Source organism: Thamnophis sirtalis, unplaced genomic scaffold (assembly GCF_051295495.1).
Source record: "Thamnophis sirtalis isolate CommonGarterSnake01/CBP01778 unplaced genomic scaffold, rThaSir2_p1.2 scaffold_1, whole genome shotgun sequence".
Taxonomy (NCBI): Eukaryota; Metazoa; Chordata; class Lepidosauria; order Squamata; family Natricidae; genus Thamnophis; species Thamnophis sirtalis.
In genome coordinates, this window is record NW_028261381.1 from 7937070 (window position 1) to 7964470 (window position 27401).

General features: G+C 39.7%; 2 protein-coding genes across 3 annotated transcripts; one reads left to right on the forward strand and one right to left on the reverse strand.

Moving 5' to 3' along the window:
* The first annotated feature begins 37 nt into the window (after positions 1-37).
* TYW5 (tRNA-yW synthesizing protein 5) lies at positions 38-13309 on the forward strand. 2 transcript variants are annotated; one of them, XM_087707377.1, is made up of 8 exons: positions 49-239; positions 2897-3051; positions 5015-5084; positions 5238-5282; positions 6132-6269; positions 9493-9580; positions 11422-11538; positions 12994-13309. In XM_087707377.1, the coding sequence occupies exons 1-8, from the start codon at positions 168-170 to the stop codon at positions 13248-13250; spliced, it is 942 nt and encodes a 313-aa protein (XP_087563503.1). In that variant the 5' UTR covers positions 49-167; the 3' UTR covers positions 13251-13309. The 2 variants fall into 2 exon arrangements, with proteins under 2 accessions (XP_087563512.1, XP_087563503.1); XM_087707386.1 differs by lacking the exon at positions 6132-6269 and having other exon boundaries at positions 38-239.
* Positions 13310-15458: 2149 nt separating this feature from the next.
* Positions 15459-20703, reverse strand: CUNH2orf69 (chromosome unknown C2orf69 homolog). The gene is made up of 2 exons (XM_014052443.2): positions 20327-20703; positions 15459-17219 (listed from the first exon to the last, which is right to left on the reverse strand). The coding sequence occupies exons 1-2, from the start codon at positions 20663-20665 to the stop codon at positions 16395-16397; spliced, it is 1164 nt and encodes a 387-aa protein (XP_013907918.2). The 5' UTR covers positions 20666-20703; the 3' UTR covers positions 15459-16394.
* Positions 20704-27401: the final 6698 nt, after the last annotated feature.

A 27401-nucleotide genomic window follows, 5' to 3' on the forward strand; every position in this document is an offset into this window, starting at 1 on the left:
TTGTATAGCAGGCTCTCCTCGCGGGGACCCCCCCCCAAACCCCCGTCGGTGTAGGGGCCTTCGGGGCACGGGGCTGGGGGGGGTCACTTAGTTTTGCGAGGCCTCGTTTCCAGCGGAGGGAAATCACCGCCGGACCCAAAAGGAGGAAGTGACCGAGCGGCGACATCATGGAGAGGCAGCGCGTCCCGCACTACACCGGGGTTACCCGGGAGCGTTTTTTGCAGGACGTCTATCCTCTGGTGGGTTAAAACCCGGAGCCTCAAACGCCGCCTTTCCGTTTCTAAATAAGGTGGCAAAGAAAGGCAGCGTGGTGCACGTGGCCTAAAAAACGGTGCTGTGAGTTCGAGTCCGGTCTCTCTATCTCTCTATCATCTATCTATCTATCTATCTATCTATCTATCTATCTATCTATCTATCTATCTCTCTCTCTCTCTCTCTCTCTCTCTCTCTCTCTCTCTCTCTCTCTCTCTCTCTCTCTCTCTCTCTCTCTCTCTCTCTCTCTCTCTCTCTCTCTCTCTCTCTCTCTCTCTATCATCTATCTATCTATCTATCTATCTATCTATCTATCTATCTATCTATCTATCTATCTATCTATCTATCTATCTATCTATCTATCTATCTCAGCGCTGCCCACCTCACAGGTGGTTGTTAGTGGGAAAATAGACAGGAGTAATTGGTATAAGTAAAAATCAAAAGGGGTAAAATGTATTAATAAAAAAAAACAGTTCCATATATAATAGTCAGACGAGTCCTTTGTTTCTTGGACTTCAGGGAAAAGGATACATTTCTTCCCCCCCCCCCCATCTTCCATGCAGTATAGTTTATTATCATTCTCCCTTCTTTATATAATTATATCGTATATCGTAACGTTTTCCCCATATTAGTTAACATTTAATTGTATATATTTTATTCTATTTTTTAATAGTGATAATTATTGTGATTAATAATAGCAATAGTAGTTAGACTTATATACCGCTTCATAGGGCTTTCAGCCCTCTCTAAGCGGTTTACAGAGTCAGCATATTGCCCCCCAACAACAATCCGGGTCCTCATTTTACCCACCTCGGAAGGATGGGAGGCTGAGTCAACCTTGAGCCGGTGAGATTTGAACAGCCGAACTGCAGTCAGCTGAAGTAGCCAGCAGTGCTGCATTTAACCACTGCGCCACCTCGGCTCTATAACCTTTGTATATGGTCCAAAAATATTTCCAACCTTCCCTTCTCATATCCAATTCTTATTTATCATATCAACTCCACATTATATACATTATTACATTACTATCAATATCAATTATTATTCAGCTATATCTATTACAAATAAGAGTAATTAGATTTAGCTAATTTTAAATTGTATTCTTCCATCTATCAGCCTATGTCTCTCCAATAACATGGGAAAAGAATACATTTCTAATTAATCCTGCGTTTAATCTAGTACTGGCTGTGCCCTACGTGGTTAGTATTTACATCCTAAACTAGTACTAGGTGCACGTAAAGCAAGGCGTGTTTTCCTCCTCCAGATAAAACAGGAGATGGAGATCATTAATTAACCTTTTCTTTGTTAATTGTTATGTTTGGAAAGTTGATGGCAGGCTAATTTTGGTAGCATGTTAAGTTGCACTTTTCAGAAGATATCTGCCAGAGTGGATGTGTTCAGATGTAAATATGCCAATTTACCACAAATGAATAAATATTCCCCAGCAGTCTTTAGCCTCCTAGAATGCTCCTTATCTTATTTTTCTGAGGTTTTTTTTTTCCTGATCACATAAGCATGCTCCCAACATTCAATTGCAGCCAACCACACTTTTATTTGTAAAAAAAACCCTGCTTTGTGTGGCACTCAGGACCATTGTTAAGAAATTCTGATTATGTTTGATGTTGCTTTATTTTTCAACCTCGTAACTTCTAGAGATGTGCAGAATATTGTAGATTTCAACCATGTTGATGTGACCTGTTTTGAATTCAAAATATTCTGGTTCAAGCATGAAATAAGGTGAATGTGTTTTGAATGTGAAACACTTTCAAACAATTTTCCAAAGTCTTGAAAAGCCCATTTTGCATTCTAAACAGCTATTCACCCTCAAAGTGGGGTATTTCAGATTTGAATCAGTTTGCATATCCCTAAGAGATTTATATTTATTGTTTTATTTTTATTTTTAAAAAATCTTTTAAAAATCAAGGGGGCAGAGGGGAAGATATCCTTAAGCATATTGGCCCTAATAGTGCTTGTTATATTCATTTCCTTAACTAATGCTTAGAAGATAATGTGTTGAATTTGAAGGCTAGGCATTCAGCATTGTTTGCAATTAGACAAACCATAAAAGTTACAATTTAATTTTGGACTTAGGATATATTTCTTTCCATCAGCTTTGTCTCTTAATATACTAATCTATATCCATTTTAAATAGTCAATTTGAGTTTTGCCTTTAATATTTAGATTTGCTCCTATGTTCTTCCAGTACAGTACTTTGTTTCCTGTCTCTTTCATAGATTTATTGAAAAACAATTTAAGTATTGACTTGAACCTATAAGGTTCAGTGAACTGTGTCTAAATATATTATTTAGAAATCAATTACAATTTGGGGGCCTTGCTTCAAAATAGTTGTGCTAAGAATTAGACTACAAAACTGCAAAATGTAGATTAATCCAGTACTGTGTTGTAGGGTGTTCATTACTGCTTATCTTGCCATTAGAATAAAGATTAATATGATGTATTTCATTAAAGCATGCTCTGTTAGAAAAATCATAAGAGTTAGAAATATAGATGTTCATTTTATTGGTACACAATTATGCTTTTCTTAGGTTTGGATAGTTGGTAGTAGAAGATAACGCATAACTGTTTGTTTGTTTCTAATAGCAAAATAGTGGCATGTAATTAAATAACTTTTTTTCATTCTCAGAGAAAGCCTGCGGTACTGAAAGGAATAGATCTGGGCCCTTGTGTAACCAAATGGACAGTAGATTACCTTTGTCAAGCATCAGGAAAAAAAGAAGTAAAAGTTCATGTTTCCACTGTGCCACAGATGAACTTCCTTAGTAAGAACTTTGTGTATAGGTATTCTGTTCCAAGCTTTACTCTGTTTCTGTAAGTGGGAACTGGTAGCAGCTCAGATGTTGCTGTTCTAGTTAGATTTAGACTTGTCACATAGCAATAGCAATAGCAGTTAGACTTATATACCACTTCATAGGGCTTTCAGCCCTCTCTAAGCAGTTTACAGAGTCAGCATATCGCCCCCACAGTCTGGGTCCTCATTTTACCCACCTTGGAAAGATGGAAGGCTGAGTCAACCCTGAGCCGGTGAGATTTGAACAGCCGAACTGCAGATAACAGTCAGCTGAAGTGGCCTGCAGTACTGCACTCTAACCACTGCGCCACCTCGGCTCTTAGCTCAAAACCAATTTGGAGATGTGCCATTTGGGAAAGAAAACAAGCAGCTATAGAACTATTTGCGTTAATAAATCTTATGGCTCACTTAGCTTTTCCCCGACCTAGATAGTAGAGTTTTTTTGTACTGACTTTATATTGTCAATCCAGCTACACGTTTTCATGATGGCTACAGTTGTCAGGCTTTGTGTTTAAGTGTGTATGTATCTAAGACCAAATGTTCACATTCTCTTACTTGTCTCTTATACAAACTTGTTTTCCCACCATAGTAAATAATTGTACTGTTTTAACTAATGAAGCAAATAGGTTGATGTACCGTATTTTCACCCATATAACCCGCGGGTTATATGCGGTTTTTACATGCACAGCGCCCCCCTGCGGGTTATATGCGTGGGCGGGGTATACGGAAGATATTTTACACGATCGGAGGCTTGCACAGGCTTCTTTCTCCGTTTCTTCCCCCACCCCGATCTCAGCTGTTTCCTTCTCCTCCGTTCCTTTCCTCTTCCCCAGCTTGCGCAGGCTTGTTTCTCCGTTTCTTCCCCCACCCCGATCTCAGCTGTTTCCTTCTCCTCCGTTCCTTTCCTCTTCCCCAGCTTGCGCAGGCTTGTTTCTCCGTTTCTTCCCCCCCCCATCTCAGCTGTTTCCCTTCTCTCTTACTCGTCGCGGGTTATATGCGTGGGCGGGGTATACGGAAGATATTTTACACGATCCGGAAAACCCGCGGGTTATATGCGTGGGCGGGTTATTTGCGTGGGCGGGTTATATGGGTGAAAATACGGTAATCTTCAAATCCAGTGAATCCAATTATTGTAATTTGTTTACGCTGTTTTCCATGGCTGCCTTCTCTGCGCCTCAGTCAGTCACCCATTGCAACTACAATCAGATCATAGTGTACTCTAGCTTACAGTCGGAGTTCTTATTTAAAAAAATGGAAGCAATTCTGCATACTACCACAAATGTGAACAGAAATCATAAGCTGATACTGTATCAAGTAGTTTGGTGGGAGCTAATGTCTGTATGAGAAAATCATTGGAAATAAAGCCATTCGTTTCAACGTGAAATATTGTGTCATGTGGAAGTGAGGATCCAGCTGTCTCTTCAGACTGTTAGGAATTCTTCATGAAGTTTCTTGGAGGAATTTCCAACTATTAAGCTGGAAAGGGAGCATTATCTTTCCTACAGTAGTTCCTGATCTCTCCCCCCACTCCCCTCCCAGTGCCATTAGCATCACTATCTGAATTTTTGGGGAGGTCCACCAATCTTGTAGAGAGCATTTTGGGAGCAGAGTAGTAGACAGGACTGGGAATTGTTGAGGATTCTATTCCTAATTCTGCTAGTGGATATGCTTCACTAGATTAATTAATTGACTAGAGGAATTGAATCCATTTATATGGCAACCAACATAAATTTACCAGTAATTGATCTGCGGAAAATATCAAGCTGATCCTAAGTCTGTTTCAGGAAGTTCATTTCATTGATGTCAGTGGCATTTAAATTATGTGTTAATGTTAAACAGCTGTTCTTAATTATATCATTTTTCTTTGATCAAAGATGATGTTTTGAGATAATTATTGGTAAACAGTCAGTCCATCCGTTTAAAATAATTTGGTAATTTTATTTTGATTTTCAGAACATTGCCTTTTGATGTATTTGTAAAAAGAGCAGCTGAAATCAAACATTTGGATTATTTTCTTTCAGAGGTAATATATTATTTGCTTACTAATAGTTTAGTTCAGCTGTTTTTTAGTGTAGGTTCTTTTTCAGCTATCAAACTACATGGTACTTGATAAGACAAATAAATATTAATGTGCCTATTCATTGCAATTTATTTTCTATGTGTTTGTATTTTTAAGGATGAAAAGTATTATTTACGATCATTGGGAGATGATCCCCGAAAGGTGAGTACATTGTGTAAGTAAAAACTCATCCTAAAAATGTTAGTGCACCTCTGAGCTATCCCAGATAAAACTTACATAAATTCTGTCCTTAGTTTGTGCTTTTTTACTATGTTTAAATAGAGAGAATGGAGAATCATAAAGCTGATAGAGAAAAGGATTGACTAGTGTTATCACTGTTGTTTCCTGGGACAGATGAGGAAATAGATGTTTTTGCAAAAAGAGTTTTATCCTGCCTTGCAACTCCCTGACTCATGATTTGGAAAGACATTTGAAAATCATTATTTCATTGGGCTGTTGAGTGAATTTCTGAGCCATTTGCTATCTTGTTTACCCATATTAACTTCAGCAGTTCAATATTAAAACTGCTCCTAACATATTCATATTTTTTCTATTCCTTTGTGAGATGCATGCCCCAATTTCTTCACAATCTGGAAATGAATGTAGGATTTGAAGTGCTTCAAATGAAGCCCAATTATCCATGCTTATTGTGTATTATTTGAACTTGCTCAGTTGAAACATGGATATATTTGATGGATTTGGCTTGTTCTAAATGCCCTATTAGTAGCCCAAGCTAATCAAAATCTCTTCAAATTGAAGAGATTTTGCAGTTCACGGGGGAGAAAACTAGCAGAATTACAGTTATGGACTAAGGTCCTTTTGTCTTTCTGCAACACCCTAATAGTCATTTTCCTCTTCCAGAGGTTTCAGATGTAAATGACATTGCACTAAGCCATAGAATGGTTTGCTTTTGGCTTCGTATATTGTATGAACCTTGCTATGATTTCTAAATGCTGTTTTATAACTTAGCATAATATGCAACTCTAGTCAAGATAAATATTTTTATTTCAGGATATTGCAGACCTGAGAAAGCAGTTTCCTTTCTTGGCAGATGACATTCAAATTCCAGAATACTTTGATAAGGAACAGTTTTTCTCTAGTGTCTTCCGCATAAGTTCAGAAGGTCTACAACTTTGGACACACTATGATGTAAATAATATATTCCTAAACATTTATTAATGAAAAGTATGCTACACTCATTTTAACCTGTATGTGAAGAAGGTTTTGTGTTGTGTCCTTAAAAAATATTTAAAAGGAACGCTGTAGGTGTTAAAACTAAGCCAGGACTTTCAGACTTATTTTTCTAAATCAAAATTAAGGATTTATACTCCATCAAACAATAATAAACTCTTAAAACACAATGAATCCAGTTTGAATATCAAAAAGACAGTGACACATATTTTTATTTTTACAATTGTAAAACTTTCTGATCTTTACGAAGTTCTTCAGGAATTCCTCCTATAATATTTGTTCTGATCTGTGCTTGATATAACGTGTCCATTTAGATACAACTAGAAAAGCCTTAATTCTGGGCTAAGCCATTTCTACTTTGTTCCTATAATTTCAGTTGGAGGAATGATTATTAATGGGATATAATAAATGAGCAATGACATATGTGAAGAAAATTTGATGGCAGGGTTTTTGGAGCAGAGCTTGAGTATTGGATAACAGAAGAAGTTTGGGGTAGTTTTTGATGAATAAAATAACTGTGACAAAGAATTTCTCTTATATCTGACTCAATTAGGCATTTAGATTGATAGACAAAATGACACCATATCTGCTTTTGAAACTCTACTAGTACTATTTACAAAACTATACACAGTTAGGGCAGCTTTCTAGTTTCTTAGCACGACCAAGCTTTGTTGGTAGTATTATGAATATGTTCTGACATATGCTAACTGCTTTTTTAAAAAGACCCATCAGCTTTTTTCTGAATATCCCTCAATGTATTATATTAAGTCTAGTCAGACATATTGTGTTCCTCCAAATGAGATACAGGTAGTCTTCGTTTCAGCAATAATTTGAAGTTATAATGGCCCTGAAGAAGACTTACAATTGGTTTTTGAAGTTCTAGGTGTCCCAGCACCCCTGATATTATGTGATTGCAATCAGGTGTTTGGCAACTGGCTCACACTTAGTGACAGTTGCAGCATCAGTCGGTGTCATGATTCCCATTTGCAACCTTCCCTGCTGGCTTCCCACAAGCAAACTCAATGGGGAAGCCAGCAGGAAAGGCCACAGGTTGCTCCAGTGAGTCTCTTGCATCCTTCTCCACCTAGTAGCAGCCACCTCCAGCTGCATTCATACTGTGCCTTGTAGATTACTTACCATCCTCTCCTCACCTGGCAACAGCTACTCCTAGCCTCACGGCACATGTGTCATGCAACCTACCTTACTACCCTGGTGGCCTGCTTGTGAGCTGCTTGGCACTTGCTTAATGACCTGAGGTTCTCACTTAACAATGGCAGTGAGCATTGCCAGGATTGCCATCCCTAAATCATGCAGTCAGTGACATTACACTTTACAACCAGATCACTTCATGATGGAAAGTCTGATCCCAATTTCAGTTGTTAACCAAGGACTATCCTTATCTCAGTGTTGCACATGGAATATATTAATTTGCCCCTGGGTTTTTTTTTCTTGTAAATATGTAAACATCTTTTCCTCATTTCTCTACTATGGATCCTGTTTCTCTGACTCGTTACAAAGGCCTCTAAAAGGAGCATGGTAATCTATTAAAAGTATTTTTCGGAGTATAAGACGCACCGGAGTATAAGACGCACCAAAGTTTTGAAGAGACAAATTTAAAAAAAAGTAGGTAGGTAGATAGAGGGATAGAGAGGGAGAGAAAGAAAGAGAAATACAGTAGGTAGGTAGGTAGGTAGAGAGTAGGTAGGTACGTAGGTAGGTAGATAAAAGGATATATATAGAGAGAAATAGAGAGGGAAAGAGAAATAAAGTAGGTAGGTAGGGAGAGTGTGTAGGTAGGTAGATAGGTAGAGGGATAGATAGAGAGAAATAGAGAAATACAATAGATAGGTAGGGCGAGAGAGTAGGTAGGTAGGTAGATAGAGGGATAGAGAGAGATACAATAGATAGGTAGGGAGAGAGAGTGTGTGTGTAGGTAGGTAGGTGGAGGGATAGAGGGAGAGAAATAGAAAGAGAAATACAGTAGGTAGGTAGGGAGAGAGAGAATAGGTAGGTAGGTAGGTAGGTAGATGTTTCCAGGTGTATTTATCCATGTGCTGGAGAAGGAAATCACTGACAATGTGCTGACATAGCACTTGATCAATGTAATTCTCATCAGTTAAAGAGCTTTCCAAAAGGGGAAAAAAAGTTTTTGCACTCTGCAAACCTCCGAAAAACGGCCTGTTTTTTTGTGAAAACGGGCCTTTAAAAAAAAAAAAAAGGCACGAATAGCCTTGGGGGGGGGGGCTTGCAGAGTGCTACTTGGGGGGGGGCAAAAACGAGCAAAAAAGGGCCCGTTTTTGTGAAAACGGGCCTGTTTTTTGTAAAAAAAAATTGCATGCATAGGCTTATGGAGGCTTATAGAGTGCTGCTGGGGGCTCCCCAGCCCCCAGGAGCTCTCTGAAAACCTTCATAAGGCTATGCATGGCCATTTTGGTGAAGGGGACGGGGCTTCAGGAGGCAAAAAATTCTGCATTCGATGTATAAGATGCACCCAGATTTTCAGCCTCTTGGGGGGGGGGAAAAGGTGAATCTTATACTCCGAAAAATACAGTAATTCTCCAGGGCAGATTTCTTTTAGTAATATATCCCCTTCAAAAGTCTTATTTCTACTTTACTATCTTCAAAAGTCTTATTTCCACTCTACCTGTGCTATATAGTTAACAGTTAGAAAAAGGGTTTCTGTATATTTGGACTTATGCCTAAAGATTTTGATTGAAAACCAGTATCTTTCAATCTACCTAAACAACAGCACGATCTGTACTTGGAGTATATTGGGGATTAAACTAATGAACAGGACATTTTTATTTGAACCTCTCCAGTGAAGCAGGGAGGAAATAATGCAATGTTTTGCTGCTAATACTACAATCGTTGGTATATATAATCTGTGTGGGTTTGCACCCAGAGATAAAGATATAAAGAGAGACGAGATACGGTTATTTTACCCTATAATGTGAAAAATTGTCTTAATGCTAAGTGTTCTCTACATGTTTTTTCTTTTACGAATGGAGAATCTCCTATTTCTCCACGTAAGAAAAGGGCAAGAGACCAAAGGTTCATGATCCGCCCTTGTTTTCAGAGTCACCGTAAATGAGTATTACTGCTAATATGACAACTCTAAGTTAATATTGAAAGTCTTACATGATCACATGCTCAGTAATGTTTACTGTTTTTATATTTGTAGATAATGGATAACTTCTTAATTCAGGTGACAGGAAAGAAACGAGTTGTACTGTTCAGTCCCCGTGATGCACCATATTTATATTTATCAGGTGTGTTTGCATGGGTTACCTAGCTTAAAAGTGGACACTACATAAGGGTTGAAGAACACTCCTGCTGCATCCGACCATATTTCCCTTATTTGTAATGTTCTAGTTTCCACATCGGTTGCCCAGATATCTCTAGGGTCCCTTGGAATAAATGTCTCATGTTCTTTGATTCAATGTCAGACAAACTCAACTTTGTTTTGCTTTTGAAACCTAGATCATATTTACTAGTTGTGAGTAAACTACCTTTCAGACATTTGGTGTAATCCTCTTTTACAACTTTTTAAAGTAGTTATCTTCCGTGACCCGACAAATGTGCGCACAACAAAACCGCGGCGTGAAAACCGCAACATCAACGCGCCCACAACAGCGCGCCGACAGAAGCATGATTTAAGTTAAGGTAAGGGTTAGGTTCAGGGTTAGGTTTAGAGCGCGCTTCTGTTGGCGTGCTGTTGTCGGCGCGCTTCTGCGCTCATTCATCAGCGCGGTTTAGAACTCGCGGTTTTCTCGCCGCGGTTTCATCGGGCGCGCTTTTGTTGGTGAACCATTACCTTCTATATCAGTTTCCCAACCTATACAGCTTTGTGGACTGGCGGATGGGGAGCGAATGGTTCCGCCGCTTGCACAAATGGAGTGTGCACAAGCTTGCCTGCTGCTTGTGCACGTTCTGAACTTTCACAGCCTGGTTCCAAATGGCTCAAGGTCACCCAGGGAGACCCCTGTTCCGTACCATTTGTGTACAGTGGTGTTTTTCTTTAATCTTCAACATTGTTAATAACATTGCATGATTCAAAATTATGTTGAGTATTCTGTTGCCTTTATTTGTTGTGCATTTTTAATAATTTTTGATTGGGCCTCTTTCCCTGAATCTGTTTGTCATTTTTTTTACATTTGTAAACTTTAAAGTTTTTCATAAACTTGGATATTATTTTGTTTACCCTGCAGGATAACCTTGATTTTTGACCAGGATACACACATGATAACTTTGTAAACAGGCATTAAATTACTGGAACTTTTACTATTACCAAGGTCTCTCCTACCTTGAGGTACCCCCGTGCTTCATTTAATGACCTGCACATTTGCATTGGGGAGAGCCGAGATGGAGAGTCATAAAATGAGGTGCTTCACTTAATGGCTGTCCTGACTTCCGACTGTAATGGGCAGGCTCCATTACAGTTGTAACTCAAGGGCTACTTGAGCCATCCTGTGGTGTTGCCTATAAACTTTAAATAAACACAAAAGAAAAAAAGCAAATCAAGGGACACAGCCCCTTTCAACCACTAAAATAGCTAACTAGAGTAGGCAGTTGCTAATGAGATGCAAATTGCTAAAGATCAGTTGACAGTTGCATTGTGCAGCACCATCTGCATTCTAGATGAGACTGAAGAGCAGATTTGTCGTTTGATATTTGCTTGAATCACATATATTTCCAAAGCTGGCATTCACTGAATAAAGGAAAGCCATTCTGGAATGAAATAGTGGGATTAATGTCTTTGATCAGTTAAAACAGTAGTGTTTCTGAGATTGCAGAGAAAGGATGTCCCATTTGGTCTAATTTAAGACTTAGACTTAAATTGTACCATACTGTAGTTAAAATAATTGATTTAGTACCATTTGATAGCTTAAAAGAGCTAGAGAAAGGGGGAAAAATCATCATTTTGGCAGCCCAGCACTCAACTTGAGGCAGATAGTATTCTATGTGTGTCTATATATACTTAGACATACAATCTTTCTCTCCCGGATGTTTTGCTCCCAAATGAGAGGTGTAAATATTATGCTGGTAGCATTAAGAGTAACACAGTTTAATAGAAGCATTGTCATTGATTGTTCATTGAAATCTTCATTAGGCACGAAGTCTGAGGTACTAGATGTGGATAAACCAAACATGAAGAAATATCCTCTCTTTATCAAAGCTAGACGTTATGAATGTCAGCTGGAAGCAGGAGATGTCTTATTCATTCCTGGTAAGAAAACCAACAACAAATTCAGCTATTTTCTCTTTTTTTTAAAGGATTGTATAAAACTGTCTACTCTGGCCTGATTCAGCTTAGAATTCAGTCAGTCAATCAGTTACAGGAGACTTTTTTTATGACTGCATGCTTATGTGCAGCGAATTGTATTTAAAACCACACAAAAAGAGGCAATTCTATCTCAGCCATGACTTATAGTGATCTGACTTATACTGTATATCGTGGAAAAACCATGACTTTTGACATGGTTTTTGTCCTTAATGTCTCCCTATTCGCATATCATGTTAAGCCAGAGTTCAAAAAAATAAGTGAACACTTATTTGTGAGAACCTATGAAACCAAATACTTAATACAAACTCTAACTAATAAAAACTTTGTAAATGGTAGAAGTATTTTTTAAATAAATCACTGATGAAAAAAGCTAGAGAAAATAAATGTGACTTTTAAATTCTGAACAGCACTAAATTACATGGCCTTAATCTATACAGAGTGTAAAATTCAGTTATGGTGTCTATAATAAGTAATTATTTTTCAATATACTTCAGGAGGGGGAAAGTGCATGACAATAAGGAAAGGGGGAAAAATAAGAAAACTGTAGCTTTCAACTTTCTTTGGTACAGTTACCAATATAAAAAACATTAACCTTTTGATCTAAAATTCAATAATGCACAGTGGAATTATCTTAAACAATTATAATGTCAAATCATAAAATGAATATAACATTTTTTTCAGTTTCAAACAAAAAGTCCGAGAGTGGTTTTCATATAGAAGCAAAGCTGTAAGAAATACTTTCTTTAATCAAAGTAGTTAATGATGTTTATAGTTACTAGATATGTATCCTTAGAAGTAGAAGTCTATTTGGACTTCAAACTGGTAAGCATACATGAATGAGGCAGGAAAGAAAGGGGAAGACAAAAACACAACGAGGAGTAGATTTTTGAAGTTGTATTCTGGATGCTACTTGAATCTAAATTAGTTTGTTAGGTGAAATGTGAAATGTCTTGGAGTCTTCAAAGATCCGTTCTGAGGCTGTCATGATTGTGAATAGAAGTTAAACGACCAGTCCTAAATCAAGGATTACAGGGACTTTCCGAAGTGTTTCCGATGTTCAGCTGAAGAATCAGCAAAAAATGGCTTCAACTTCATTCACTGGCATTTGTGGTTAGCAGTCTTCTCCCAGCTACAACTCACTACTATAAATTTCCTCTTAGATTTAGTGGTCTAATCTAGCCTAAAGAATCTATAGTCCCAAATACTGGTATATTTTTAGAACAATTTTCAAATCTTCAATTTATAGAAACATGGGTGTATTTAGAGTTAATATGTTTGCAAGTTTGAAACATCTTCCTGTAAAGCTGTCACTGTAAATTAATTACTGGTTGATAAATAAAATTAAATATTTTTTTAGTACATGTATAAAATATATTTCGCGATTCCCTTCCCCATCAGCCTTGTGGTTCCATAATGTGACTTCTGAGGAATTTGGAGTTGGAGTCAATGTTTTCTGGAAGCAGCTTCCTTCTGAATACTATGATAAAACAGATACGTATGGAAACAAAGATCTCACTGCAGCCTCAAGAGCAATACAGATTTTGGATAGAGCACTAAAAACCCTGGAAGAACTTCCTGAGGAATACAGAGACTTCTATGGTAGGAGAATGGCATTACACATCCAAGAAAAAACTTACAGCAGCAATTATGAATAATTTTTTTTTGAATACTTGTTTTAAGAAACATATTAAACTCTCTCTTGTGAACCAATTAATAGGATGGTCACTGTGTAATTTGTGCAGAACGTTTTGTTTTTGTTAGTTGTCTTGCCCTTTTTTCCTGCATAACAATTCCAGACTGATCCTGAATGATTCCAGCTACTTGACCCTTCCTCCTGGCCAGGACAGCCTCTCTCCGACTGGTATGTCCAGTGAAGTATCAGTACAATCTAAGCTACGGATTGGAAGCAAAATGTGTAACTGGAAGATACAGTATTTATTTTCTCATGCTTAGAAAACTAATTTAGAGTTTAAAAATAAATCTCTTAATTACACCTACTCAAAAGATTAGTCTTGAACAATGTACTCTGCATTTTAGTGAAACATCAAAACACTTTATTGAACTGAATATATTTTTTAAAAAAGCTATCTTTAATACGATACTACTTTCAGTTTTCTTATCCAATGGTCTTCCAATTCTCTATTGAAACAAAAGTAACTATCTTAGCTCCATTCAGGAAAATAAAGTTCAATTTATGTCAGTATTTTCTTTAAGAAAACACAAAGCTTATTTATAAAACCAGCTTTCAAAGGTAAAGAAAGTATGTCACACTGAAAATATTTATTGGCATAGAAAATTCAGTGTATCTTTATACTGTGACAGAGTTAATGAGTTGTAGTGAAGGCATGCAATATACTATTTCCCTCTTACTTCAGTCCCAAATCTTTCACTCTTCAAGACCGAATTTGGGAAACAGAAGAACTCACTTGACTATTAGAAAGTTAGTTTTTACTTCTTAGTTCCATGTTTTAAAAATGCTGGTAATTTAGTCATCTCCAATAGTCTACAACCAAAATATCCAGCTTTTAATAGATACTATTCATTTCAGTAAATAGATATAATAGCCTAATTGTAGATGGAATTAATTTTCTCCAGAATACTGTAAGACTTACCTAATCTTTTGGCATCATCTAACTTCTATTGTGAAGCAATATGTGAATAGTGTCTTATTAAAAGCTGGATATTTTGGTTGTAGACTATTAATTTGGAGATGACTAAATTATCAGCCTTTTATTTTTAAAACATGCACTAAGAAGTAAAGACTTTGCTTCAAAATATATTTCAAAGTGCAATGGTAACAAAAAATCTCATTGGAAGGTATGAAAAGGAAAAATCCCTGCATTTTGGCTGCACAAACATCATTATGAGATTTGACCTACTTAACATCCTGGCTTTCCCTCTTCCATGCGCACATCCCTTTGGAAATGCTGAAGTGGGGGGAATAAATAAAAGGGGAGGGGAAGTGTACAATATCTCAAGTGCCTACAGTGAATTATTGGATCAGGACAAATAGTCATTTCACATTTATATTGATGTGATAAACCTGCATCATTTTTACATAGTATGAGATGGCATCGGAGTCTATGCTAAAAGTCTACGGCTAACAAAACACAACTTTTTTATTCTCATAGCTCTTGCATGACACTCAAATCTGCCGCATAGGGTTTAGAGGCACCAGAGTAGGAAAAATGGCTTCCATGGAATGAACATATCATGAACCCCGCCCCATTATAACCAAACAATAATTTTATAGCTTATTCATGCTCAAAAGTTGTGTGGCTTATACACTGAATAGTAAGCTGGCAGTGCTTGTTTTCTTGCAAATAATGATCTCTATTTGTATTGATTCCTCTACCTTAACTTTCTATCCCATTTTAAAAAGTTACTGTTAAAAGGTTCCCTTCTTGCAAAACACATATGGAGAAATGTAATTAGGAGGATATTTTGTGAAAATTAGATTATCAAACAGTTTCTGTTATAGCAAAAACAATTTAGATACAGCTTTTGTCTTTTAACGTAAGTTTTTTATAGCAATAATTTTATCACCTTTCAACAATATTTTTTTCATCAAAGTTTTAAGGCAGGGGTCCCCAAACTACTGGCCCACTACTGGACCTTGAGTGGTTTGGAACTGGGTGGCGGAAGTGATGGCGAATGCACGTGTGCGCACCCCAGCTGTGCAGAACCATCCCCTCTCCCTCCCCAGGGCCGCAAAGCTGGAAAGGTTGGGGAATTCTGTTTTAAGGGTCCCTACTGTGTCACAAATCTTTTAAAATTCAGATGAATTCTATTTTCCCCATTTTCAGATAGTGTTCCAGTTTTTAGTAATTAGCTTTCAAACAATGTATAGAAATATCGGTCAATTGCACTGATGGATTAATACTTTAATTATAACTAACAGAAACATCCAAATGTTTTACACTGTGGTAATCCTTCTCTCACATAGTTGCCATTTTATAGAGAATGCTGCTTGGTATTCCTGCGTTATAAATAATTATATGCTACTATCATTTTTCAAAAACGTACAGTATTAATATAATTACATGGCTTTATATTCAGCAAAGTTGTTATAACAGTTGTTATAAAAGTTCTAACAGTCTCAAGTTACAAAAGCTCAAAATTGTATTGAGCCTTAGTTAAGCTTCACCATTAATATGGAATGTTGAACCATGTGTGTACGTTTTTTTTGTACACACACAACACACAAAGTTGTTCAATTCTCCTCCAATGCCTGCCCCCTGCAAAGAAAACAAAAAAATACATGTGCAGATGCTTGCAATGGTTAGAAACTGCAGGGCATCTGTGGCACAACACTACAGTAGTTATTCACCTTATTCCCAAGGTTATTGTATACTTATTGCAATGAAGACAAATACTGTCAAAATGACCAATTCACTGCATTGCTTGTGCTAAAGTACTAAATAATGTTTAGAATAGCTTTGATATTCTAATAATTATCCCATATCAATAACAGGATTTTATTCAAAAACAAAACTTCAATTTCATCAAATTAGAAGAATTTGAAGATGATCTTTTTATACCTAGGCTTGAAAGTTTTGCTCATTATAATTCTAGACAATAACATTAATCTGAATTAAGGTTTTTTTTTTCCTTTTTACTCTTAAATTGGTTTTCCTCATGGATACTATTGCCTTGTTCAGATCCAAAAGCTGTAACTTTCTGGTGACTTCGGTTATAAGCAGTAGAAAGCATATGCAACATTTCCTCTTCCAAGTGTTAAGAAAACTTGAAGCTTAAGATCTATTTTGCAGATACAGTATACTGCCGTTATTAACACATCAAAATACTTCATGCACTTTGAAGTGATTGTCCAAAGAAGGTGCTTCATCAGCAAAATGAAGTTGGCTATGTATATTTGCACCAAACTCCTCAAGAAGTTGTACAAATCTCTTGTGCTCTTTTCCAATCCATGTTCTCATTGTATCAAATACCTGATATGGTGTGACATGAGCATTAACCGAGATTCCAGTCTGTGAAAAGACTCTCAGCACGTGAGGGTATGTTACCCAAGTATTACTTCCTCCAGAATGACCGCCATCCAACCAGTACATAGCTTTTATATTTTGTATAAAAGCATCTATATCCTTGTCCTTTTTTGCTTCTTTCAGTTCGTGAAGTAATTGGTTCAAGACAACACAGCCTTTACTGAATCCTATTAATGTGAATGAAGCTCTACCAATAGCCGAAGGCTCATTAAAGCTCATAGCAGAATTGCTAACATGTTCACAGTGTTTCTCCGCTGCTGGGCAACCATTACTAGTTGCAAAAGTAGGCAATTCACAAGGAACTGCCTTTGTATTGTTGCTGAAGTCGCACATGCTTTTCTGAGACACAAAATTTTGAGCAAGTTTAAATGCGTTAACTAGCAGGGCATGAAGGTGTCTGAAGGCTCCAAAGTCAGTACTGTGTTCAGGTGCTCCAAATAAATTGCTTGCCACAAAATTATCATAGCAGCTGAACTTGTGCAAATGCATACGGGAACATTTTATAATCCAAATGTAACTGCCTGGAAAACGATGACCAAGAATAATTGCAACATTTTCTAAGCACCATTGTTTCCACTGGAAGTTATCTGGATGGCAAGCCATAATTTCATGATAGTTCTGAAATGAAATAGATAAAGAGGCACTATTTTAGAGGAAATTATTGGAAAAAAATTCAGGTTACATGCAGAGTAGAAATAACATACTTAACTCTAATAAAATTTGAGGAATGCATGCATTGAAATGAATGCAGCTGTCCCTTTTAAGCTATTCCAGCCTACTGTAATTTATCTGGTTTTTCTGAATATGTATGTATGCATGCATGCATGTATTCATTTAATTTCTATAGTCACCCATCACAGTCAATGACTCTGGGTGGCTTACAAGTAAAAAAAACACAATTAAAACACTAAAGTATTTTAAAACAATCAAATGATTAAAAATAATAAAATCCAAAATGAAAATACATAGCAGCTGAGATACTTGGCCAGTGTAGTGTTATCAGTAAAGGCAGAAAATGTATCCCAGGATTTGCAACAGGTTTTTAGGGCCTTACAAAAGGCTAAAAGGGTTGGGAGTCAGTCTAATATCCGAAGGGAGGAAGTTCCACAGAGCAGGGACAACTGCAGAAGAAACCTATCATCTAGTCCTCACCAACGGACCACTCTTTGGCTGATGGGATCTGCAGCATGCCCATTCTGCTAGATTGAAGTGGATGGGTGGAGACTCTTGGAAAAAGATGATCCCTCCGGTAATCTGGTCCCAGGCCATTTAGGTCTTTAGAAGTTACAACCAGGACTCTGAATTTGTGCCCCCCAGACACAAACAGGTAATCATTGCAGCTCATACAAAAGTGGGGTTATAGACGCTATATATCTTGTGCCATTTGCTGCCCGCATTCTAGACCAATTGAAGTTTCGATAGCCACACATACAGCGTGTTGCACTAGTCTAAATGAGAGATTACAGAAGTGAGAGTTACTGTGAGCAGGGCCTTCTGGTCCAAGAATGTGTGCACCTGGTGTACCAGCTGAAGGTGTGCAAAGGCTCTTAGCCATGAGTGCCACCTGCTCTTTGAGTCTAGGACTCTAGGAGGGTTTCCAGATCGCACAATGGGTCGATCTGGGGTTGCGTAACCCCATCCAGAACTAAAGATGGAAGAGCCTTGATCTCTGGAAATACACTTCATCTTGCTGGGATTGAGTTACTGCCCATTGATGTTAAATGCCATTAAACCCTTTAAAGCTAAAATGACAATATCTTCCAACACTTCCATTTGTTACAAAATACTCTGGAATTTGGGTTGATGCGCAGCATCCTGTCTCAACACCAACTTCAAAAATGGAGACAAATGTCTTCTATTTCCATTTGCACCTTAGAAACCTGAAACTCTCATTGATTTCTCTACAGTGATAGATATCAAGATCCTTTGAGCTTCCATTATGTCTTAAACCTTTTCTGAATTAGGTATTGTATATATTTTTTAAAATTTCAGTTGGCTTAAACCTGATTCATTCACCTGGGCTGTAAGTATAATAACTGTATGGTTTTTCTCCTTGCCACCAATTTATCCACAGGGGGGAAAAAAATCCCACAACCACCAGAGAAAACAGCTTCATTTCTTTTACTGTGAAATAAGAATAAATAATGGCCACCAGGGAGGAAAAAACCTTTCTTGGTTTGAGAAATGATACAAACAAACTCGAACAACTCAAAGGTCAGTCAAGATTTGTGCAAGACCTTTGAGCCGGAAGCCTAGGATTCTAGGACAGTGTTTCTCAACCTTGACAACTTGGACGTCCTGTGGACTTCAACTCCCAGAATTCCCCAGCCAGCATAAGCCTAGGATTCTAGGACAGTGTTTCTCAACCTTGGCAAGTTGGAAGTCCTGTGGACTTCAACTCCCAGAATTCCCCAGCCAGCATAGCATGGGAGTTGAAGTCCACAGGACTTCCAAGTTGTCAAGGTTGAGAAACACTGCTCTAAGGAGGATTTCCATGGGGTCTTGTCTGGGGTTGTATAAACCCCACCCATTAGAACAAACTCCCATTAGAAAACTTAACAAACCTCTGATCTATCCAGCAATATTTCTTAAAAGAGTTTCGACTCCATTTTCACTTTCAGGAGCTTCTCCAATGGGGGGAAACACCCAATGCAGCTGTGAAACGGCAGATTTTTCAAAGCCAATCGTGGCCTATTAAATGAGCTCGAGGTTTCTTTTGATGACGACTCCCCCCTCCCCCCCGGCCAATATATTAGAGCCAAGGTGGCGCAGTGGTTAGAGTGCAGTACTGCAGGCTACTTTAGCTGACTGCTAGTTCGGCAGTTTGGCGGTTCAAATCTCACCGGCTCAAAGGTTGACTCAGCCTTCCATCCTTCCGAGGCGGGTAAAATGAGGACCCGGATTGTTGTTGGGGGCAATATGCTGACTCTGTAAACCGCTTAGAGAGGGCTGAAAGCCCTATGAAGCGGTATATAAGTCTAACTGCTATTGCTATTGCTATATGAGATTTAACATCAAATCCACTTTCCTAAGGAAAGAGTGCTATAGTTGTGTTGTCAAGAGCAAGAAGGACTATCCTTAGTCCTGATCATGAAATGGGCCTTAACACAGCCTTTCCCCTGAAGATACACATGTTTTGAGAAAAACATGGAAGGTAGGAATTTTCTGAAATGCACTTTTCATGTCCAGAAAAGCCCAGTCCTAGAGATTAAGCCAATGCAGTTTGGGGGCGATATGCTGACTCTGTAAACCGCTTAGAGAGGGCTGAAAGCCCTATGAAGCGGTATATAAGTCTAACTGTTATTATTATTGCTATAATTTCCCCTCCTTTTCCGTTTTTATGCCTGAATTTTGCCAGGAAAGCAGAAGTCACCCTAGATAGAAGTCCTTGGGGGTTGGTGGTGGAGAAACCCCCTGCACCCCCAAAAGCAGCTCCCGGCCATTGGGCGTTTTCTTGGCTTGCCTTACTCTTCCTCCTCCTCCTCCGCATCGTTGCTCAGAGGCAGCCGCCGCGGCCGAGCCTATCGGGGCGTCTACCGGCTGTCCCTCGAGCCCCCCCCCCCCGCCGGCGTTCGCACGTGCCACAAAACGAGTCCCAACGGTCAACACGCGGCGCCCCCCCCCTCAGCCCCCCCCCCAACTCGACGCGGATCCCGTCTCCATCCTCCGAGGGCTTCGCGGCTCCGAAGAAAACCAGCGGGTCTCCGGCGCCCCGTTTTCCTTACCTGCACGTCCCCCGGGAAGTAGACGACGTGATGCTGAGCCTGCCCGGCTGCGAGGCCGGGAAGGGGCAAGTGCAGCAGCGCGTCGTTGGCTTTGAAGGGCTCGCCGCCCGGCACCTCAGGCAACCGCAGCAGCCTCGGCCGCGGCGAGGAGGAAGTCGAGGGCAGAAAGAAGGCGCTCCCTCCGCCGCCGCCTCCGTCAGAGCCCGCCCTGCTGCCCGCGGCCCCCGACAGGTAGGCAGCCGGGTTCCCACGGAGGCTCATAGTCCGCGTCAGGCAGAGAAAAACGGAGCCGAGGAGTCCCCTCACGACCGAGGCCACAGGTAGACAACACCTGCTCATGGAGGCTCTACCGTTCCGGCCCCCCGCGCGCGCGACCGGCCAGGCCTCCCCAAACAAACGCGCCAACCAATCGGCGGGCCGGGCCTGCTCACACCTCCGAGGCGTCGTAGGGGCGACTGCGCAGGCGCCTTGGGGAGGCGCGGGGAGGCGCGTTCCCCTGTCGAAGGGGGCGAAGGAGAGCCTTGGATTGGTCGCCCCGGTTGGCTTCCGCTGGTTGGTTGCGGAAAGGAGAGCGGGGAAATTGAAAAAGAAGAGGCGGGACCGGTCCTAGTCACAGAAGAGCGTGGATAAAAAAAATGTTTCAGTAGGTCAACTGTATAGTCTCCAATGTGGTTGATTAATGCCTTCCTTATAAAAAAATTGTATTTGTATTTTATAAAAAATACAAAAAAAAGCAAGGTTTTTCAAAATGATCAGCATTAACCTCCAAAGGTGGATGTTATCACCATTTTTAGTACTATTAAAGTAGGGTTTTTTTTTCATATAATATTTTTGGATTGGGTAAGAATCTTACATTTCACGAATAAATTTATGAGCTAAAGAGTTTAGGAATCCCCACCATAAACGTGTAAGAACCATATTTGTTACTCAGTTTCTAATTGTCACTTGCTTTATAAATGATTATTTTTCACTTTGCCATTCAGATCACTTTGTCCATTCAGACTCCAGATGGTCCAGAACGCAGCCGCGCGAGCGATTGTGGGTGCACCCAGGTACACCCACGTTACACCTATCCTCCGTGAGCTGCACTGGTTACCCATTAGTCTCAGGATCCGCTTCAAGGCGCTGGTCGTTACCTATAAAGCCCTTCATGGCATCGGACCTGGGTACCTGAGAGACCGCCTCCTGCTGATCACCTCCCATAGACCGATTCGATCACACAGGTTAGGTCTCCTCCGGATTCCATCTGCCAGCCAATGTCGGCTGGCGTCTCCCTGGGGGAGAGCCTTCTCTGTTGCAGCTCCAGCCCTCTGGAACGATCTCCGCGTGGAGATCCGGCCCCTTACTACCCTCCCGGCCTTCCGCAAAGCTGTTAAGTTCTGGCTGCTCCAGCAGGCCAGGGGGCTCTCGATATATCCAGCCCCCCGGAGATTGTGATTGTTGTATATTTTAATGTTGTTTGTGTATTATTCCCCCCTCCCTTGTTTTATTATAAGCCACCCGGAGTCCTTCGGGAGTGGGCGGCATACAAATCAATAAAACTATACCTATAACTATCCTTCAAGTGCTAACCTGGCTTATACATTTTATCAATTCATGATAAAAGTAAAACCGAAACTCCCGTTATGGAACCCATCCCACTTATCTTCTGAGCAAGAATGATCTTTAATAAGAACAGATTCCTTCCTCTGATATTTAACAGAAGAGATACTTGTCAACAGTTAAGTTCTTAAAACAGTATTGAGAAAGAAAAAGCTGCCTTCTCCAACCCATGCACATAAGGTATCATAAAAAAATGAAAGGCATAAACTATTGCATCAAAATAATGCATTGGGAAATAACAGTAGGCCCACAAAAAGTTGAATGTTCATTTTATAAATTGGGGATGGAAGGAAAGGATATATTCTAGAGGGAATAGCTATCTGAAATACAGATAATTCTTTACTTATGGCCACAATTGTGACAGGAATTTCTGTTGCCTGTAAAGCAGCTGTTGATCGAGTTGTATACAATTGTATGACCTTTTTGCCGCAGTTGTTAACAGAATCACTGCAGTCGTTAAGTGGTCATTAAGTAAATCCGGCTTTCCCCATTGGCTTTGCTTGTTGAAAGCTAGCTGTGGAGGTCCTAAATCACATGACCTTGGGACACGGCAGCCATCATAAATATATGCCAGCTGCCAAGCATCTGGATTTTGATTATGTAACTGTGGGGTCATAGGTTTGAAGAACAGCTGTAAGTCCTTGTTCTTTTCATTGTTGCTGTAACTTCCAATAGTCACTTGAATGGTCATTAGTTGAGGACTGTTTGTACAGAATGGGAGGACTTTAGCTGATGTGAAAATAGAGTGTAACATTTTTTTCTTCCAAAACAACTTCAATCCCACCATTTTTCCCTTTGTGATATTTACTTGTTCATTCATCCATCCATCCATCCATCCATCCATCCATCCATCCATCCATCCATCCATCCATCCATCCATCCATCCATCCATCCATCCATTGCCTTTATTATTTTTATAAACAACTCAAAGAGATGAACATCTAATACTCCTTCCTCCTCCTATTTTCCCCACAACAATAGCAATGTTTTGTTGAAATCAGCATGCTATTTCCTTTGCTGGTGCAATGAAGCTTAAATAGAATCCTTACTTAACTGACAAAAAGTATTAATTCTTATTATGAGAAGGTAATACAGTATATTTTACTGGAATTTCTAATTCTATAATAAACTGATCACCACAAGATGGTGCTGTAGTTCTAGTTTGATGACAAATTTGCTATTTAGCATTTGTTTATTTTATATTTAAGCTTCATAATTATAGGGGTAGTGTAAATCAGCAAACTCTTCTTTGATACTGACTATAAGATTGATTTACAAAATGAAACTGGAAAAAATTAAATATTTTTTTTGGCAACAGTTATTTCTGTCCTGGCTCTGTTTTAAGATTTCAAGTTTAGTTTCTTTAAAAAGTTTTACAATAAATATACACATGAGCTGCAGAAGAGGGAAAGGAGAGTTGATTCTCCCAGGTCAAAATGCACCGAGATCTGTTTAATATATAAAATAGCACAAATATATTTCCCAATGTAGGAATGCAGACATATTGCAGATATCTATCCAAGAGAAAGCTAATAGCCCCAGAATCCATTTTCAGCTCCAGGTTTAAGACTATGCTCATATTTATCTGAGGAAGAAGAATAGCTTTTGTTTGTGTTTATAATATCTATATTTTATCAGTCTTGGAATACATAGAATGAACTGTCTCAAGTTTGACTAGAAAGAGTCCAGAAAATCTGCTTTCTTCAGGGCCATTTGAAGTTAGGAAACAACCATTCTAAAAAAAGAAGGATAAGATTGGAAAGAAATCATTCTGAACTCTTGGGTTCAAGGACGACTTCTTAGGAAGGGAACAGACAGCCTGCTCTTTAAATGAAAATATCTTCTCCTGCAAAGAGGAGTTTACTATATCTTGTATCCAAGAATGCATCACTTCCCAAGAGGCCTTCACCAGCTAGGAGAGATCTAAAGCACAGGTGGCAGAAATCACAGTCCCAAGAATGCTGCCCACTTCTTGCCAATTACCGAACAAAACCATGCCTTACTAAGATCCGCACAGCCAGACCAATTCTCACTGATCAGCCAGTCTGGATCTGATCAACTTTATCAATAGATGCTTACAGTAGCCCACTTAAGTGTTCCCACAAGGGTTTCTCCAGTCTCTCTCTCTCTGTGTGCCAGTGGTGGGTTTCAAAAATTGTTCGAACCTACTCTGTGGGTGTGGCCTCCTTTGTGGGAGTGGCTTGCTACCCATGTGACCAGATGGGAGTGGCTTGCCACCCATGTGACCAGATGGGAGTGGCTTGCCGCCCATGTGACCGGATATGAAGATGCCGACGTGAGAACCACCTTAAATTACCTCACACACAGCACTGGCATGCATAAGAATATGATGTCAACTTGTTTTTTAAAAGGCATCTTTGGTTTGCGTTAAAACAACTTCAACACACGCAATGTTCTGATTGCACCACAAACGCAGGAGTCATCCTTACCTTTCACAGAGGCACTGAGTTTTATAAATAGGAGCATGATAGTGTAGAATAATCAGATCCAAGGACCAGTGGTGGGTTTCAAAAAATTTTTGGAAGCTCTTCTGTAGGTGTGGCCTGCTTTCCGGGTCCACTGGTGGAACCTCTTCTAACCGGTTCGGTAGATTTGACGAACCGGTTCTACTGAATAGGTGCGAACTGGTGGGAACCCACCTCTGCTCTGTACCAAGAAGAGACATAGCTGCCAAAAACAGACTTGCCGGATGCCAGCTATGAGAATGATAAGAATGAAGAAATAGCCTGTTTTGCCATTTTTATTGACAGATGGCAAGCCAAAATAAAAATTTTTACCTTTCCTTAATCACATTTTATCTTCCCCCTGAGCTGCTGTGGGCATCTTCGAATGTCATTTCATCTTGCAGAATTCCTCTGAAAGCTAGAGGGCCCTCTAGGATCACAGAGAGGCTGACAGGCAGATTCCCTTCACTATTCTTGAAGACTTCTTTGTTATTTTTTTTATTCTTATTCACATGCTTTAAGGAGTATATTCTGTTAGAAAAAATACTAATTGGAACCTTAATGAATTTATGTCTGTCATTGATCAGATCATGCGTCAGAATTTCTGTAGATCAGTCAGCAAAGACGTACAATTTATATATCCCTTTATGCTTCATGTTACCTTAAAGCAAACATGAGCAGCTTTAATCGTGGTAAGTAATAGCACATGTACAATGATAATATTACTGACAAAATGGAAGGCTAGCTTTGTCTTAAGAGGTTAAGGAAGGGATGTAATTTTTGTATCCTTGAGAGTCGCTATCAAGTTACAAACGGTGTGAAAAATCATCATCTTGCCCTTGAAACACAACTTTATTAAGTTAAATTTTCGGTTCACCGACAAATGCGTGCACGACAAAAGCGCGCTGACAAAACTGCGGCGAGAAAACCGTGACGTCGAAATCGCGCCCACAACAGCACGCTGACAACAGTGTGCCGACAAAAGTGCGCCATCAACAAACAACGTGAAAACAAGGTAATAACCCTTACCCTAAACCTAATCCTAAACCTAACCCTAAACCTAACCCTAAACCTAACCCTAAACGTAACCCTAAACCTAACCCTAAACCTAACCCGAAACCTAACCCGAAACGTAACCCTAAACGTAACCCTAAACCTAACCCTGAACCTAACCCTGAACCTAACCCTTACCTTAACCCTAATCGCGCTTTTGTGGGCGCGGTTTTGTCGGCGCGCTGTTGTGGGCGCGATTTTGACGTCGGGGTTTTCTCAGCGCGGTTTTGTCGTGCGCGCATTTTTCGGGTCACGAAATTTTCAAGTATAGGCTGTAGTTAATTTGATCAGAAACTGCACCCTAAACATTCTTGGTAGTATTTGTATGATTTGTATTCCACCATCACGCTGGAAATCAATTCTGGAGAGCCATCACGAAATTACTGATTACTATCATAACGTGAGGTTTACCTGTACAGTAGGACCTCCGGTCACGACCGTAATCCATTCCAGGAGTTTGGTTGCAACCCGATTTGGTTGTGACTGGAAGCAAGACTGACTGCGCATGCGTGTACAAAAAAAATAGCCGCAGCAAGGAAAATAGCCACAGCTGTGTTTGATCGCCACCCGAGTATTTGTTCGTGACCAGATGCAAAAAAAAATTGCAAAATTTTTGGTCGGCACCTTATTTGGTCGTGATCAGAAGCATTCGTGACCCGAGATTCTACTGTTTTCTACTTTTTGTGGCTATCTGCCATTCCTTAAACCGAATGCATTTTGTTCCATGTTTTATGTTATAGCCATGTGATCCCAGACAAAGATGGAAATGCTTTAAGTAGATGCAGAGAGATGCTACATTCAAAATAGCAATAGCACTTACTTATATATCGCTTCATAGTGCTTTTCAGCCCTCTCTAAACGATTTCAACCCTCTCTAAATGAGTCAGCATATTGACCCCAACAGTTTTTAGTCCTCATTTTACTGACCTTGGAAGGATGGAAGGCTGAGTCAACCTTGAGCTGGTGAGAATCGAACTGCTGGCAGTCAGCAGAATTAGCTTGCAGTACTTGCATTCTAACCACTGTGCCACTACAGCTCTTTTCCATGGTACCTTTGTGGGAAGTTATCATCCAGCCCTCTCCCAGAAAAATGAAATATCCTAGGAAATATTGAAAAGGCAGAATATTTCTCTGGATATGAAAAGAAAGAAACATGTTTTAAAAGACAGAATAGCTGCCTGTAGCTTCCTGCCCATCCCCACTTTGTCAATGGGCCATTAAGAAGGCCAAGCTAGTCCCTTTTACATAATAAAGACTTCTCCACTGCAGCCCCAGGGGGGATGGGAGTAAAGGCATGATAATATTGGCCCTTTACTCAACTGACCACATGGCATCTGAGAACTCAACTAAACCTGGATTCAAAACACAGCCCAGAGAGTTGCCCCTGCATGGCCCTATGGGAGTCTGACAACCAATCAGAATACATTTCTTTCACAGGAACAGGAAACAGAGAGGTGGGACTAAACGGATTATAAAACGCCTAGCAAGCCCCTCCTTCAGCCCTTCTCTTCTTCTCCACCAACATTGAAGCATGTGATCACCTTTTCTGTTCAGGGCTCAAGCCATGTGGCCCTGTCCACCGATAAACCATCTTTCCACGCAGCCTCCATGTCTCCAGTGTCTTTTTCCCCACTTGGAGCCGAACCCAGAAGGACATTTCTTTCATCACCTTTTCCCTCCAAAACATTGTACATCCCCAATTACGAGCATTTGATCTCTGAGGAGGACCATAAAGAGATGAGAGCAATCACTTAGGACCTCCAGATAGGTTGTACACCATAGAGTCATCTTCCTTATGAGAAGGACAATAGTTAGTCTCTCTTCCTTTCTGTCTGTATTTTGCTATGATTTTGTTGACAAGTGTTGATGCGACCTATTCCAAATAATTGTAATCCCCACATCTTGTACACTGAATGATTTCTCTGTATAAGAAGTGTAGGATCTGGCTTACCAGA